Source organism: Stegodyphus dumicola, chromosome 2, assembly GCF_044657685.1.
Source record: "Stegodyphus dumicola isolate Sdum_Otavi_A_Nest chromosome 2, ASM4465768v1".
NCBI lineage: Eukaryota > Metazoa > Arthropoda > Arachnida > Araneae > Eresidae > Stegodyphus > Stegodyphus dumicola.
Genome location: NC_140769.1, coordinates 88,649,730 through 88,668,399, shown reverse-complemented (window position 1 = coordinate 88,668,399; position 18,670 = coordinate 88,649,730). Strand labels below are relative to the sequence as shown.

Below are 18,670 nucleotides of genomic sequence, written 5' to 3'. Positions count from 1 at the left end.
CAATAAAGATTTTACTTTGAAAATGTTTTTATATGCTCTATTGCATCAGTATTCTAGCTATTAAAAATTACACATCAATTCAATACAGTTAGCTACATTTTATAATAAAAAATAAATAAATAAATAAATAATAATAATAATAATAAAAAACTTGCAGCTCAGTTATTTGACTAATGTAAATATACGAAAAAAATTCAGAAATGCAGAAATATTTTTCTTTTTACAAGAGAGTTTTATTAACTGAATTTATATAATTACTTATTTTAATTTCTGTTTTCATAAATTCCTATTCATTAGGATGATATTTACACCATTAAAAAGTAAGAAAGCAAAATATTTTTAACTGTAAAATAGTCTGTTCTACAATATTTCCTTTTTAGAATGCTTACTTGATATCTTCTCAATCCTCACAAAATTCCCAATTTAAACTTATGTAATAAAACAGTCTTTCACTTTAACTTAACTGCTTTCCCTACTGCATGTTTACTGAAGCCAAATAACTGCTATTAATTTATAACTCACACAGGCATGTGACTTGCATTATCAAGAATCTTCATACACTACACTTCTTACTTTTCATCCAACTAATAAAAATTTGGTGTAAATCTTTCATTTACACCAAATTTTTATTCAGTATCAGATGATATTGACTGACATTTATGCAGTTAAAAACTCATTAATTAATTTTAAAATTTTGCAATATGACTGCAATTTCGATTATGAGATAAACACTACATTTTTGCATGGCTTTGGAATATAGCGCACAAATGCCATCACAGAATTTTTAAGAGAAACTGGCTCACGTCACATATGGAAAAAACCATGAAAACCAACCATGCAGCCTGCCCAGTTCTTTAGATAGAACTCCTAGTATTCAGTGGTCTTAACCACTGGGCCATAGCTGGATCATACTTTTTTACATAAAATATTTATTTTCTTATTTTACTTAATGATACAACTGACATCCTAATGTATAGAAGAGTATGAAAACAAACAGCAAAATAAATAACTAAAATCTAGTCAGTACATGCTGTTAAAAGGCAGCTATTCATGAGCAGATTTCTTTTTTTCCCAAAAAGAACTTCCAAAAGGTTTAATTTGGAAAATAATGACTAAATTTAAAAGTGAACTGGAGCTCTTGGCAATGGAACTTGGATTTTTGAACAACAGAAAAAGAAAACTATGCTATTAAAATTAAGGTATGAACAATAAAAAATGTAAGGCAATTTATGTATTTTATTTCTTCTTAAAAATAATTCCTAAATTATATTTATAAAGATAATTATCATTGTATTTATAAAGCTAATTATAATTATATTTAAAAACCAATAATTTCACTTGTTTTTTCCTTATTTAACTTAATAACTGAACAATTTTGAATTGTTCCTTTTAAGTTATAAATAGTAAATATATCCTCTTTTTAAAATGCTATAACTATTTTCAGAAATTAAGAATAACACTTCTGTCATCTTACTTGAAAATAAGACCCTTTTTTCAGTCTAGGATAAATTTTAAGATATAAAAATACAGGCAAAAATGTATTTTGTCTTCAGTAACTTTGAGAAAGAGAATCTTAATTTCTCTTCTTCTCTTCTTTCAGAATCTCTTTGAAATAACATCATCATTAGTTGCTATCTAAAGACAATGGTAAAGACACATAGTTACCTATTTATTTTCATGCATAATAGATGCTATTATAATTAGCGAAGTTATACAGTATATCATTATTGCATCTCTCTCTCTCTCTCCATATCATATTTCCTTGTGCATTTTTCCTCTTTTCTTTTACTCATTTTATCACACAAAAATCAAGAGAAAATTATGCAAGCAATTTAATTTCTGAAGTTTATGGTTAGGATAAGAACATAACAAATAATGAAAAGTAGTCATGCATAAATTACATGTAACTATCACAATATTATTTCTTAAAGAAACCTATATTCCAATAAGAATACATAGTAATAGTAACTCTGCAATATCAAATAAGATAACTTCGTTTCTACTTCTCTATAACTTGAATCTTGCTCGTTCCTGTTGTTGTCCATTGCTACTCCTTAGGCTTCAAATCATTCACTGCTGCTAGAACTGCTATCTGTGTTGTCTGTTACAACTTGAGAGTCATTAACATCTTCATCACTCTGTCTTCCAACGTGCAATGAACATGAGAAACATTGAAAGCATTAGATATTTCCATTTTCTTGAAGCTCTTCACTATCATTAAACCCTAAATGGGATTTTGGAATACTTCCCGCTTTCAAATCATCATTCTCACTAGACTGAATAGCCTCTGTTCTCTGTCATTTGATGAATCTTTCAGAGCCCACCATCTCCCATTGTAAATTGAATGCGGCTTTTTTTTCAAATGCGGACACAATTTTTTTTTTTTTTTTTTAATGGCACCTAAACGGCATAGAAGCTATACTGCTGGTTTTAAGCTTAATGCAATTTCCCATGCTGAACAAACTGGAAATACAGAAGCAGCTCGAGAGTATCAAGTGAAAAAGAAGAACTTAAAAATATGACACAACAGAAATGAGTCAAAAGAAAAAGATGGGCAAATATAGAGGATGACATTTCAAACTTGATAAGGAAGCAAAGAGGGAAAAGAATGGCAACTTCAACTGTAAAAATTTGCTTACAAGCAAAATTTATGGTGAACTAAATGAACATGAATGACTTCAAAGGAGGGCCTTGCTGGTGTATCAGATTTATGAAAGGAAAAAAATATTTTTGTGCTTACTAGAAGAGTCAGACAACAATTACCAATGGATTGGCAGTATAAAAGAAATCTTTTTACTTCCTTGTATGAAGTAAAAAGAAGTATAGTAATCGCGAAAAGTTTCAGGCAGCATATTTAAATGAAAATATCCATTTTGACTGCTATCGGATTCAATTTAATGATGTTTTTGCGTGATATCTGTACGTAAGGACAGACTAAAATACTCTTTTCCCCCAAAAAAATTATAAAACTGCTTTAAAATGAATTCTGAAGTGAATTTTTCGTGGCGTCTGTACGTACGTCTGTATTTCGCATAACTCAAAAACGAGTAGCCTCAGAATGTTGAAATTTTGTATATAGGACTGCTATAACATGTAGATGTGCCCCTCGTATTTTGGTTGCAATCAGCCGCACAAAACATATATAAATATATTTATATATATATATCCACTCTGTTACCTGGATCAGTGATCTCAGTTTCTTTACTCTTATATGTTAGTAAATTGTACATTTTTTGCTTTAAAAATGATTGAATAATGTTGTTCTTATCTTCTGGTTAAGGTTTTTATGCCTTTAGTAAATCTCCATGGAATATTTTTAGAATTATCAACAATTTTAAAGTTGTTTAAGTGCTGCCAAGCTTAATAATTTTTTTGATGGCAACCATTGCTCGTTTACGTTTGAAACAGCAGGATAGTGGATTTGTTGCCAATCTAGAGAAACTTAGCTTCGCAACAACAAAGATAACGCCTTCATTTATTATTGCGAATTAAATCATGCTTAATCCTGTCTGTAATTTTTTCGAGGAAATAAGTTTCAAGATTTACTTCGTAATTTTTAATACACATATTTTGAGTTTTTATGTATTTTTGCCCTGTCGCGAAGTGAGAACTGAGTTAATTAAATGAGAAATATTCAATCGTCTGTGAAAAACTGTTTCTTTTTAGTTTTGTTTGCTTAATTTCTTTTATACATTGTTCTAGCTTTATTATAGTATTTGAATAGAACATGTGGCAACGATTAGATAATTCTTTAAATGATATAAATTTTGTGCATTCTGAGTTATAATATGAACGAAATATAATACTGTTAAGTGAACCTAGTGCCAGAGTGTCACTATGGTAAACAAATAGAGTGAATGTTAAAGAATACATTTATTCTATTGTGGTTTATGCGCTGTTGGCGAAGTAGATTTAATTCAATCCAATACGTTTAAATGAAATGTAAGACAAAATGTGTATAATTTAGTATTCCTTACAAGAAAGTCATATGGTGTACACATCAGACTTTTTAAAATATGTGATAGATATTATCGACAAGAAAAAACTTCTTCCATCACATATAATAAATATGGATGAAATGCCATTAGCTTCTAACTCTCCTGCAAACAGAACTGTAGATGAAACTGGTGCAAAACTTCTATCCATGCCTATGACGGGGCATGAAAGAACTTCATTTATATGTGTTAACTTGTGCTGCAAACAATGACAAACTAAAGCCGGTGATTATTTTTAAAAGGAAAACTATTTTGAAGGGAGATTTTCCTAATGATGTAATTATTTTTGCAAATGAGAATGAATGGATGTGCGAAACAATCATGCATAAGTGGCTAAAAAATGTTTGATAGTGTCGTAAGGGACCTTTTTTTTGCACCAAAAAAATTGTTGATAACGTATTCCATGCATTTTTATTTATGAGTCAGTGAAAACCAGATTTCAAAAATTGTCTACGACTTTAGCAATAATTCCTGTTGGCTTGACAGAAATCTTACAGCTATTAGATTTGTCAGGTAATATATCCTTCAAAGCTGAAGTCCAAAAGTTATGGGTGTGTTGGGTGAGTGAAGGATTACATACGTATACCAAAAGCGGCACAATGTGTAGCTGCTTTTGGTATGCGGCTTATGAAGCGGCACCTTATGAAGAAGTTGTAAAGTGGGTAAAAAATGCATGGAAATCAGTGAAAACATTGTCAACAACAACAGGGTTCAAAGAAACTGAAATTATACCCCCAGATAAAGAGAATGTAAACCAAGATGATGTAACAAGGATGAATGTAACAACTTGGAAGACTTGGACTATTTAGATCAGGATTTGCTACATCTTTTTAATTCGGATAGGGAAGAATCAGATTTTGAAGGCTTCATATGATGAACAGTTTGTGTAATTCTTTTTCTTATTAAAGCAAAATTAAATTTTCTTCTGTCATTCAAATTTAATATCTCGTTATTGCAATATTTTTTATAACATAGTATGAGTATTAATAATACAGACTTCTTTAATGGATAAATATAAGGATATTCATGAGCATAAGTATATTTTCGACGTTTTTTACCTATAATTTATTTCTGAGTTATGGTTTCATTTCATGCATTTTTCTTAACTGATATGCCATGTATCAGGTTTGAGTCTATAATGTTCCTGACGATGTCATGCACGATTTAACTTATTGCGGTGTTTCTGTGCAATTTTAGTTCTTTTCCCAGCCATTTCCCTCGAGTGTGTTGTTTACACTAATGCGGCCGTACTCTGGAAATTACAGTAGTTCAAATTGCGACTGACAGATGGCCCTTTTCATGCAATGTAGAGAGAATGGGGCATTTAAAAAAGCCAGCAGTCATTGCCATAAAAATCATTCTTCACCATGTCTTTAGAGGAGAAAGATCGAGCTTTACTGACCAAATTGTTTTATCAGAATGACAGTAATTTTTTAACTCCACTGCATGAATATTAACTCTTGAAAGCAAAAACCCACTGCAAGAATACTAACGCTTTTGAAAAGGGCCTATGTTGAGGCAGGGTTTGAAAAACAAGACTGTTTAAGTTGAAGACTGGGGAGTTGTGTAGACTGCAGAGAAGAGAATGGAAACAAATTTCAAATGAAACTATGGAAGCAGTTGCTCTTACCATGGTAGAAAGAATGCCTGATTCCTAATATTCTTCAACAAATGTTTGAACAGTGTCACATGATTTGTCTCTCTTCTGGTCGACAGAAAGAAAGGTGTTCTGACCCATTGCAAAATGGTATCCAAAGAGGATCAAAGTTCTGGAACAGCTGTATCCTGCAGACATGGACAAACATACTGATTTTGCTAGCCTTCGTTCAGCCAAAACAGTCACTGGCAATGCTTGGCCATACACTGTCAATGAGTTTTGTGGTTGGACGAGTTACATTTTACTCTAGAAGAAGCAGTTAATATTCAAAACTATTGCATATGAGATAGAGAAAGTTCTAATGTTATGCATGAACAGTTTTTATATCCTAATTACATTATTGTAGGAAGTGGTTTTACTGCTGATTTCATTCTTGGTCCTTTTTTCTCTGAGAAGAACAAAGTCCTCAAAGGTGTTTCATCACAGATGTTCATTATTGCAAACTTCTTCATGGCAAGCCCTTTCTGCCTTACAAGAACAATATTTAGGGACTGCTATCTTCATGCAAGCTGATGGACCAACTCACATTGCCCGACCAGTGAAGGCACTGCTTTATGTCTTTTTTAGAGATGATCAGGTAGTTTCGAGAAGTTTTCTGACTGCCCAGCCTCCTTGTTCTCCGGATTTGAAGCCCTGCAACTTCTGCTGACGGGTATTCTTAAAAGATTGTGCCTATGGAGGGAGCAGACGGACTATGCCTGCATTGAAAGCTAACAAAACACATCATGTTGCAGCAACTGATCATGAAACCCTTCATGTTACTGTTGAATGCACTATACACACTCTGAACGTGAGACTGACACAAATGTAATGCATACTAAACCCACTCTGATTGTGCGACTGCCACAAATGTAATGCACACTGAACAAATACTATGATTAAATAAAGTTTCATGTTTTTAATTTACATTTTTTGTTCTGCATGTGACCCCCCTCTGGTGATCGAAATTTGGACTACTATTTATTATTGCAGTTTTCTTTTCCTCATGGTCCACACAGTGTAAATACCAAGTTTCAATGATATTCTACCAAAATGAGCTCTGCATAGGTCTAAACAGGGAAACATTTTATTATAACTATCCTCACTCTTTTGTGCTCTCTCTCTATATATAAAGGGTATGTATGTATATATAGTACAATATTTACCTATATGGTTTATTTAATATTTAAACAAAGTTATTATTCTACATAGTATAACTAAGCTCCTTTCCTTATTATGCAGTTTCAAAATGCAACACAGCGCAATCACAAACCACAACAAAGAATTACATATAGTAACTGAAACACTTTGAAACTATCCAAAATATTGTCGTAGATAATACAGTTAACAAACGTGAAAAAACAAAAATAAATTATTAGTTTATGAATGTAATGATAATTAACTCTGCAAGAATAATTTAAGGAGTATTCTTTAAGAAGAAATAAAATGGACAAATTATCTTAAACATTTATTGTTTATAACTTAATTCTAGTAATAGAGTTTCCATTCACTATCTCATTTAGTTTCAAAAAGGCTCAACATTGATAAATGGATAAAAATAAAAATAAGAATGTTAAACAATGGTCTGAATCTCATCGAATGAGTTGGCTGTATGGATGTTTTCATGGTTTTCCCCCATCCTCATGTAAAACAAATATACAAGTTAATTCCCCCCCCCAAAAAAAATCTTTACAGACATACTTAGACAGATAGTCCTTATGTACTTCGTCTGCATTCATTAAATTATTGATCATAACATAATTCTTATTTTACAAAATTTCACAGGAAATGGATAGAAAATGCAGAATTACACATATATACAATTCCTTTTGTTTTCATACATGAAATATAAAAATATTTGCACTATTACAGGAAATAAATTTATAAACAAAATCTACATTTTCATTTCATCAAAATTTTTTATATACATACTAGAATTTTGTTTATAAGGTGTAGACCAAATGTCTTCATCAGAGGGAAAGTTATAATTTTCAATAACAGGACACAAAGAAAATGATGGACTAAGTTCCACTTCCAGCCACTCTCGCTCAAAAAGATAAATAGCTTCTTTATCACTTAGTTCATCTCTATCCCAGGCTTGAATGAATAAATATACATGATCATTTTTTTACAAATTAACTGGTAAATATGAGCATTGAAATTTAATTCATTTACATAATTTAATAATGACAATAGTATATTTTATAAACCTTTTTTAAATACATAAAAATATGTATTAAAGGAAAATATATAATTTCAAAAGCCTTACTTTTGCAGTTTTCTTTGTCATTAGTTGATATAATATAGTACAAATAAAAACCATAAATAAAAGGATGCTCTTTAGCTCTTGAAACATGGCAAATCAAATCTTTATCAATGAAACCCTGTTAAGATATACCAAGTCAGCAAATGTAAAAGAAAAATAGTACAAAAAATCACAATCTGTACTCAGTTTTCTAATTATATTTTTCATGTCAAAAGGTTCAGTTTTCATTTAATCAGATCAGTATTCAAAATCAAAGGCAAAAACAATAAATAAAATGATAAAAAATACAACAATTATAATAAAATGAATTTTGTGTATTTTTTCACTTTTAAAAGCCTTATTATAACAACAAACTGAAGCAATTATGCAAAATTATTATTATTATTTTGTAAAATTACCAATTTCCTTGTGTTTTGTCAAATGACTACAATCTTAAATATTATAAAAGCTTTCAATATACTGATATTAAATATAAGTTTATGGTTTCCCACTTATACATAATTGAAAAATTAGCTCTTAAATGGTTGGGAACCAAAATATTAAATTATGTTTTCCCCATTAATTACAGACAAAGAAGGGTACAAATACTTGTAGAAATGTTTTTTCAAATTATTATTCCACCAAATCAAATTTAGTCAAAAGTATATACTTGCTCTTTCTCTACTTCTCTTTTTTTGATGGGTTAAGGGAAAAAAAAATACCAGACTAATTATCTAAGGTTTTATGTTTATTAAACCTATTATGTTATTATTTTTTACCTTTATTGTTACTTCTACTTTTATCAGCTCCCATCAAAATACAAATTAGTTATGTAAAATATAAAAAAATCTGATGTGTACACCACATAACTTCCTTGTACGGAATATTAAATTATACACATTTTTTCTTGCATTTCGTTTAAACATATTGGATTTAATTAAATCTACTTCACCGACAGCGCATAAACCACAATAGAATAAATGCATTCTTTAAAATTCACTCTATTTGTTTACCATAGCGACACTCTGGCACTAGGTTCACTTAACAGTATTATATTTCGTTCATATTATAACTCAGAATGCACAAAATTTATATCATTTAAAGAATTATCTAATCGTTGCCACATGTTTTATTCAAATACTATAATAAAGCTAAAATGATGTATAAAAGAAATTAAGCAAACAAAACAAAAAAGAAACAGTTTTTCACAGACGATTCAGTATTTCTCATTCAATTAATTCAGTTCTCAAAAATACATAAAAACTCAAAATATCTGTATTAAAAACTACTAATTATTAACAATTAAATTACTAATTATTAAAAATTAAGTAAATCTTGAACACTTATTTCCTCGAAAAAATTGCAAAAAGGATTAAGCATGATTTAAATCGCAATAATAAATGAAGGCGTTATCTTTGTTGTTGCGAACCTACATTTCTCTAGATTAGCAACAAATTCACTACTCTGCTGTTTCAAATGTAAACAAGAAATAGCCGCCATCAAAAAAAAAATTATTAGGCTTAGCGGTACTTAAACAACTTTTAAACTGTTGATAATTCTAAAAATATTACATACAGATTTACTAAAGGCATAAAAACCTTTAGTAAATCTGTACGTAATATTTTTAGCTGCATCTGTACGTAATATTTCTTGCTGCTAACCTAAATTTACCAATGAGATTTTTAACCAAATGAATCAGTTTAATCATCAATAACGGCAAATATCTCGTCCATCCTGCTCCCTTATATTTATTTATTAATATGTCAATAAAATATAAAATAACTATTTATTAATAGATATAGTTCATAAATAAAAATATTAACTCAGTTTGTCCTTAAATTTTTTCAATTTACTTTAATTTCATTTCAAATTCAAACTGTCTAACAAAAACTGGAGTCGGCATGTTTGTAGCGATTCCAACGCCGACTCTTTTTACCCAAAATTCTACCCAACTCCACAGCCCTGATAAAAGGAGTTGGAGTTGCTAGAAAAAAGTCACCTCCGACTCCAGTTTAGGTACGCAGCAACAGCAGTAAGAACTCGCAAAATTGATGCTATTCTTAGGAAGCGAGCAGGAAAAGGAGTTATTACTGATCGAGCAACATTATGGAGAAGTACATATTTGATGATACGATGGTTGTTAGAATTAAGAACTTTTTCAGAAGATGTAGATAACCCTAATGTTTCACTAACAGAAAAAATGTGAAATGATCTTGCAGAATTGTAAACTAACAACACCACATATAGCCACAAAAAAGCTACAATCTGAAGAATTAACAGGAGGCAAAAATTGAAGAATGCAATGTTTATTCTTTATGAAACAGAGGGTTTATTGCAGAAGGAATCATTTCTTCAATGAAGAAAAGAGAAACTAGTTTGCTAGACAATAAGATCTTGCTGGGTTCAATATATGAAGATCCAGAACACAGAATTTTGTTGGATGAGGAACAAATTAACCCTTTGAGGTCGTATGTCCACTATCAACCACCAAAGCCTTTTTATCATTCCGGTCGTATGTCTGCTCTCAGCCACCATACCAATGAACTATACGAATCGTATACTGTACACATTCATGTATCAGTTTACACTTTTCCTATACGAACCTCAATGCCAAAAGAACCTATTCACGAACCAATACGGTGCTCCATCGATTGGAGAAAACGTAATCTAATCTAAACAAAAGTTGTGACCCAGCACTCGCCATGCAAGACGCAGTAGTGAGTCAGTCATCTTTTGAATGTAATGAAATTGACAATGCTCAACGATACCTTATAGAATTCCAAAGAATATTTTATAAATTGTATTTAACAGTAATTAGACATTCTCTCTTCTTAAAATATTCCAAAATAATTCCCCAAAATTCAGCTAGAAGAGAGAACAGGACATCTATGCCACATTTTATGTTCGTCCGAAAATTGGTGGCACAACTGGTAGGCGATTTTCATGATGGAGCAGATTCAAAACCAGGAAGACCATCGACCTCCAATAAGGAAGAAAGACTTCAAATGGGAAACTGCATATATTGCAGCATTGTAAAAATGTAAAAAGTAAAGATTGTAATGTATGTTCAAAAAGAAAGATTAAGGGTGCAAGGCCCCAAATCAATTATTTTTGCGATACATGCACTCGAAAACCTGGCCTGCATGCTGGAGTGTGTTTTGAAAAATATCACACGAAGGAGAATTATAAAACATAATTTTTATACAAAAACATATCACTAGATTAGTGTATTGAATAAAAATATATCTAAAGTTCATAAAAGAATTACTAAATCTTGTTTATCCATCGTAAACTTGCATTATGTATCCCTGCTCTATCGAAGGAAATTAATTCCGACCAGTACGATACCCATCTCCAAATTTAATCCGACCGCAAAGGGTTAAAAAAGGCAAAGAAAGCCATCTGTGAACCTTCATTAAGAATGAAATTATTCTCAGAACAACAGGAGTATTCAAAATAGGACAGTCAAACTGCAGACACTGCAACTGAGTCTCTATCATCTTCTTCCACTGATGAATTAGATTTTGAGAAATATTTGGATAATATTGAAAAAGCTAAGGCAAAGCGAATGAAAATAAAGAATCTTTAGATATAAAAAATGGAAAAAAAAAAAAAAATACAAACAAGATTTATACACGGCCTTTGAAGAAATAGAGAAATATGAATGCTCTTGCATGACAACTCTTTTAGAACTCATAAAAAATCTATCCTGAAAAGTTAAAGTAGCCTTTACAGTAACAGTTCTTCCTCCTAATCAAGTCAATGTGGAAAGTCTCTTCTCAGTTCTGAAGTTTATCAAATCGGATCTATGGTCCTCTAAAAGAAGATTTTGCCAAAGCTATACTGTTTCTTAGAAATAACTAATGCCAGTTTTTCCATTTCATAGCAAATGCTAATTAATATAAAAATTTGCTATGCATAAATTTTTTTTTCTGTTGCATCTATTAATTCTTTTATATTAAAAAATAAGTTGTAACCCATGTGTATATGTTTACATATTTACGAGGGAATCAGAGCCGAAGTCTTTAACATTCCATGTGTTGGAGGTTGGTCATTTTTCCTACTGACTCCAAAGCCCGGGTTAAATCTTCAAATATGGTGATGGCGTGTATAGTGTTAGTATCATGTGATTAGTGAAATATGAAAAGGTGTTTCAGGTATTTAAGTCACTTCTTCAGAAAAAATTCTGCAGCATTTTATAAATTTTTCAGAAATTTCAGTATTTGATTAATATGATTCAATATTCAAGATTGGTGTTCAAATTTGAGTTTTGTAAAAATTGACTATTGGTGCTTCAAAAAAAAATTTTTTTTGAACATTAGTGCAAATTCCTCGGGAAAAAGTAAAAAATAATAATGGAGACAAGATCCCATACTAAATCTACAGAAAAAATGTTGATAATTTTCAGTGTGCCATCTTTGATGTCTCTAATAATGATATTCCAATTGATAAATATGTTATTATTTTTTAAAAAATGTGATACTAAAAATATTGAAAATAAGGACAAACCATTAATATTCTCAGAGTGCCTGAGAGGAGAAGCACTCACATATTTCATTAGGGACTGTGCAGATGATAATTGGAAAACAGTAAAGGACAAATTTACTATATACTTTTCAACAGCAGAATCACGACACAGAAGAATTTAAATTTAATTGCACATATTTATTCAATTCAAATGGCAAATCATTATTCTTTTAGATTCTCCAAGATTATATATATGATAGTAATTTAAACTAAATAAGATTAACTTATTTGATAAGACAATAACACATTGAATTAAATTTTTGGCATGCCCTCTCCAACAAATCAGCATGACTAATTTGCTGATACGGTTGGGTGGTGCTAAGTACAAAATATCAAAATTTAATGCATCATATATTTCAAACAAAGGAACACAGATGGGAAGAGTGGAAGCAAAGGTCTGATAGCAGTAGAAGGAGAAAGTGGTGTGATGAAAAATGGAGCGAACTCTACATTTATAGTAGTGGTTACATAACATGCCAGAATGTTCTCAAAAGTACTGGTCTAGGGAAAGATCCTGAAATCGTGGAAAGTTAATTAGAGGTTGCCTGTTCGCGCAGAGCAAAGCCATCATATTTTTTTTTATTTATTTATTATTTTTTTTATTTTACATTTTACTTTCCCCAATTATGACCTTTTAATACCTGATTTAGACTACAAAAACCCTAACTATGACAAATTATTTTCCCGATCTTGACCTTTTCCCAGCCTAGGCTCCTTTCCTATCTTGCCTTTCTTTCTTCCCAGTTTTCCCATTTGAAATTTGTTGTTTGTTGTCCCCCTCTCCAGCCCAGGAGATGAGAAGAGGGAGAACTCTAACCCATTTTGCATTGCATTCAAAATCTGGCTCTCATACCACATTCTCAAAAAAGATGAATGTTTTCTATATTTTTTTTAACACTAGATTTTACACTATGTATATTACTTCTTGCATCTTCTCTTTAGAAAGAAGTAAGAAGTGATAGCACATGCCCGATGCCCCCCAAGGTAATACTCCTACCCTCCTCAAAATTTTATCTTTTTCATTTTATTGTTAGGAGAGTCAATTATGGTTAAGAAACTGGCTTGGGTTTTTGCAGACTTTCCATACCAGCCACTATCCTCTGACCATAGTTTAGCATAGAAGTGCTACCACACACACATAACACATACATTTCACATAATTTTAGAAAAACAAAAATTTCTTTATTTTCCTTTCCTACATAATTCTCTAGCAAAATTTTCTTTTCTTTCTTCTTATTGCTGAGTAATATTCACTTCTAGTTTCCAAAATTCTAAAAAAGACTTTAACTTGATCACATAAGTTATTTTTCTTAAATTTTAATTTTGTAGGATTTTGTAATTTATTTTTATTTTTTTTTTTACAAAACACTTTGATAAAATGTACAATGCCAAAAACCAGTTACCTTTTATTAGGCAACGGAGTTTTTTTGATATTTTGTACTTAGCACCACCCAACCGTATCAGCAAATTAGTCATGCTGATTTGTTGGAGAGGGCATGCCAAAAATTTAATTCAATGTGTTATTGTCTTATCAAATATTGCATTATATAATTAGAGATTTACATTGAATTGTTTTCTTAAGGTATTATATCATAATTTTTTGTATTGAATTTTTATATTCCTTTAAAATACATCAATATATTGTTAATTACCTAGCATGAGAAGAATGAATGCAAGTACAGTCATTCCTCGCTACTTTGCGGTTCATTTATCGCAGCCTCAGTACATCGCGGATTATTCAAAAATATTCATCAAAAATTCAAAATTGAGGAATTGTGGCGTGAAAGTTGCCCAAACGCCATCAGAAGACAGGGAGTGCCCACACAATTCAAAATTCACGTGTGTGATTCGCTGTTTAGCATCCAGCCATTTGATATCCCTCCCGACTCAGGAAACTCACAAGCTGATTGGCCTAGATGTTTCCCCCACCTTCGCTTTCATACCCAGCGAAGATGAAAGCGCTCATTCACATCAATGCTTCAGTGAAGTGCCATATTGATTGAGTGCCATTCGAATCCCGTAACCGATGAGGAACTCGATGAAATGACAAGATTGGCGAGTGAGGAAGAAGAGGAGGTAGCTGACGTCGGTGATGACACTGAAGTTGAAGAACGTGGCCTTACCTTGGAAAACCCGCAAGAGCTCTGCAACAAAGGGTCCAAGAAATCAAAGACAACATGGTCAGAGGTGTAGAATTCAGTAACCGTATTGACGGTGTAATACGGTTACTGAATAATTACATTGTTTGTACAAGGGCATCTTTGTTCAGAAGAAAAATCAGTGGTCACAACTCCCCATCAGGATGTTCCTCGTGTGCTGAAAACATTATGAAGAAGCTCCTCCTGCTGTCTCCTGCAGCTACCCCAGCTCTATCCGAAGCTGCCCACGAAGATCCAGTGCCCCTAGCCCCTGACGATGAGGCATCATCTGAGGAGCATTAAAGCTCTCATTAATCTGTGCAGTAAATTATCTTCATCTTCTTCATCTTACTGCACAGGCATTTGATTGGCATTTATAAAGATCAAGCAAAGAGAAACTATTGTCAGAGGTGAGTTACGTACCTTGTGTTATAAAAGAAAAGTTGTTATAAGAATAAAAGAGTTCTAAGAACATATTTACTTTAATTACATCTACGTATATTACAGATGCACACATGTATCATATTTATATTATTTATACATTACTTTATATATGTTATTAATACTATTAATATTTTATTTACATGTTTGAAAATATTCTTTAATGTTCTAATGATAACATATGCACTTATATGGTTTCATATACACTTATTGATCTTATACATACACAAAAAATGTGCGTATGTTAAAAACAAGGGGGTGACACTACTTCATGGTTTTTCACTTATCACGGCTGGCTCTGATGCCTATTAACCACGATAATGAGGGATTACTGTCAGCGCTGGATCTTTGATTTTTCTGATGTGGGGCAAAAGCTTAAACTGCTGCCTTCACCCATCATACTTTAAGTTTCTCTAACAAGTTTTAATTTGTTTAATAAATACACAAATAGATAGGGTTTGAAGTAAAAACCTAAGCGTCATTTTATACTAAATTCTTTACTTGCCTTTCGTCTTTTTTTTTGTTATAAAGGGAAAATACATACCAAAGTTACATAATTAGATAATTGTCCCCTCCTAGGAGAATCACCTTTCTGGTGAGCTTACTTTTGGATTCAATCCTAATCCTGAAGTGCTTCTAACCCTCCAGTCCTCGCCACCATTCGTTTTTCCGGTCTAGGGGGAACGGGCATCTCCTAAGCTTCTCACTATTCTGTATTATTGAATACTGGTTAAATTAGATTAGATTATATGAATATGGCAAAGACAGGAGGGCTATCTGCTTAGAGGAGAGGTGCTTTCATGGAGGAACTTTTTAAAGGAACTGGCTCGTATCCATGTTACACATGACGAAATCCACGAAAACAAACCACGCAGCCAGTCTGTTCCACTGGGTTTGAACCCTGACAAGGTCGAACTACCAGTATTCAGAGGTCATAATCACCTGGCCCCTGCTGAGGACATTTGTCTGATTATTTACTATGTGTTTCCCCATTAGGCACTGCATGGAAAAGGAGGAATGCCCCGTGGAAAACATTTGTAAGGGAAGCTAGCTCGTATCTATGTTTCGCATGGGGAAAATCACGGAAATGCTCATACCGCCAGCACATTCACATATACTTCACCCTCGGACTGAACTACTAATGCTCAATGGCTTTTATTGCTCAGCCACTAATGGGGCCACTGCATACAAAATATGGGTTATTGCCAAAAGGAAACATTCTGAAAACATTATACAGAATACGGGCTATTACTGAGAGTATTCGTGCTTTCTGTCTTGTTTTTCATACTTCCTATTTCAAAAGTAATTTTAAATTCTTATCTGCCTTAACGCTATTAAAATATCATGGACTTAGTAACAAAAATTTAAATTTTACTCTGTAAGCCTTTTGTTCTGCTAATAAGTGCATGTAATAGTCATAATTTGATCTGTGGTTTGATTTTCGGTTTGCCAGAATCGCAAGACTTGATAAACGCCCCTGGCTCACTGATGATCGTAGATATTTTTTAATATGTTTTAATTTGCTGTAACTTCGATCTAAACAGGTTGAAGTGTTCGTGATTATCCTCAAACAGTTCATCAAATTACTTTTTGTGCTTTGGAATCCTTTCTTTGTCAGAACAGACTTAAATGCAATTTTTTCGGATACTGTTTTAGACTCTTGTATCCAATATGCCATAGGATTTTTCTCTCATTTTTTTTATAATTCCTCAGTTTTGGTCAGTTTATTCGTTAACTACGCAAAACATGGAAGAGGAATTCCTTTTGAATTTTTTTATTTACTCGATTGAATTCTGGAAAAATATTAGTTCAAATTTTTAGATTGATAGTAAATTCAAAATTTTTCACAGCATGTACCAGATGTTCTACCTCAAGCTTTGATTTCGCATCAACTTTAATTTCTTTTAAATATTTCATGTTTTTGGTAAATTCATTAGAAGGACTTTTACAGCCACATATTTCGCTTACCATCTCGTCTGGCTGCCTCCTTTTAAGTTGTATTTTGTACATTTTTTCACAATATATCATCAAGTAGTGCATCCCCCCCAAAAAAAGTATTTTCTGAGTAATTCCAAACAGATTAACTGCTTCTGGGTGCGAAGAAACAAAATGCACACAGACAACATACAAGAAGTGAGCCAAACATGGCACAAATTCCTCCAGCTTATTCATTTTTGTAATTCTAGCTTGTAGTGTTTTAGAAATGCCAGCCATATTAGACCAGTTGTTGTAAGACTGACATGAACATTGTCCAATATCAAAACCATCAAGTGTCAATTAAGACACTAATTTTCTACAATGTGTTCAGAAATACATTCTCCTATCTTTCCACCAACTTTTATAAAATCAATTAAATTTTCTTTTATCTCACACACATCACCACACGTTTTTTTGTATTGAATCCCCTGGTTCATTTTTTTGTGCATGAGGCACATATAAAATGCAACCGAGCATTATTGTGTAGTATTTGGCTTTAATATCGTTTAAAATGCTACTTCAGACTGTTTTGCTTTTAAATTAATAACTTCATTTTGAATCATCTTTGATAAATATGATTCCTTTCCCTTTGTTCGGTGCTTTGACTGGTACTTAAGAGTTGAATTACGTTTGGCAAGCGGAGAGATTAAATTAGAAAATTTCCTTCGCTAGGTCGAGGACACTTTGTGAACAGGCTACTTGGGATTTCATCAGATCCAAGAAGAGAATGACAGTTTGCTGAAAGATACAGTGCCGCATTCATGACTATATAGAATCTCTCTCCATTTTCTTTTCTCTGTGTGAATGAATCACTCAGTGTTAAAATTGATGCCTTGGCACTATCTCAATTGTTGTACTCGAATTTTCCAAGTAATCATGCACCTCTGTGGATTCCAGACGCTTCGTGCTCAGTTAATCTTGCTAAAATTTTTTTCCAATTAATGAAGCCTGTAGTATGGTGTAGCGGCAGCATCATGTTTCTGATAAATCTTGCACGGTGTACAAAAAATTGCATTTTTGTTTTTAGAATATGCAAGCCATGATCTTCTAAGCTTTTCATTATACACTAATGTTATGTATCATATGCCAAATGTCTGCCATCACTTTCAATAGGACTGAGGTTTACATTTTTTGGGTGTTTACCGGCTTATACTGATTGACTGCTTAAGAAAGATTGTTGGTGATCGTTCATTTTTTTCTACGAGCAGCCAACTGCATGGGTCCAACAAATAAACAATTTTTAGATTTTCGTCTTTCTGCTGCCCGCCCCCATATATACTGGTGTGCAAAAATTAAGGACGAAGTCGAAAAATTAGCATATCAGCTGAACGAAGAGGCAGAGTGGACAGAAAGACCAATCAGGAGATTAAGTAAGGTGATGTATGGTAGCACATGCACAGATATGCAGGTAGACGTAATGGGGGAGTGTCTGAGTAGTATAAAGCATGTTGTCGGTGTAAGATCAGTATTTCTGGCAAAGAGATCGCACGCCGTATAGCAGTTAAATCTCACCGAGTTGCTGCCTCAGCGAGAAATGGTGAATAATCAATCTGTTAGACGACATCTGGATGCTTTTACCTGAGGTCGAATCATTCGGAAGTTGGAGGAAGGCTGCAGTGTGACAAGTGTGGCTGCAGAGTTCGGAATTGCTCTCAGCATTGTTTCACGACTTTGGAGACAATTTCAAACTACAGGAACAGCTATCCAAGGG

The 18,670-nt window shown here is 32.4% G+C and overlaps 1 protein-coding gene across 7 annotated transcripts in view; it reads right to left on the bottom strand.

Moving 5' to 3' along the window:
* The window catches only part of Iml1 (GATOR complex protein Iml1), a 283,312-nt gene that overhangs the window by 26,375 nt on the left and 238,267 nt on the right, over window positions 1–18,670 (bottom strand). For all 7 annotated transcript variants that reach the window (XM_085810857.1, XM_085810858.1, XM_085810852.1 and 4 more), the window contains 2 exons: window positions 7,901–8,015; window positions 7,564–7,728 (listed from right to left, as the gene is read on the bottom strand). In XM_085810857.1, coding sequence (XP_085666983.1) covers window positions 7,564–7,728; window positions 7,901–8,015 — 280 coding nt within the window. The remainder of the gene's footprint in view (window positions 1–7,563; window positions 7,729–7,900; window positions 8,016–18,670) is intronic.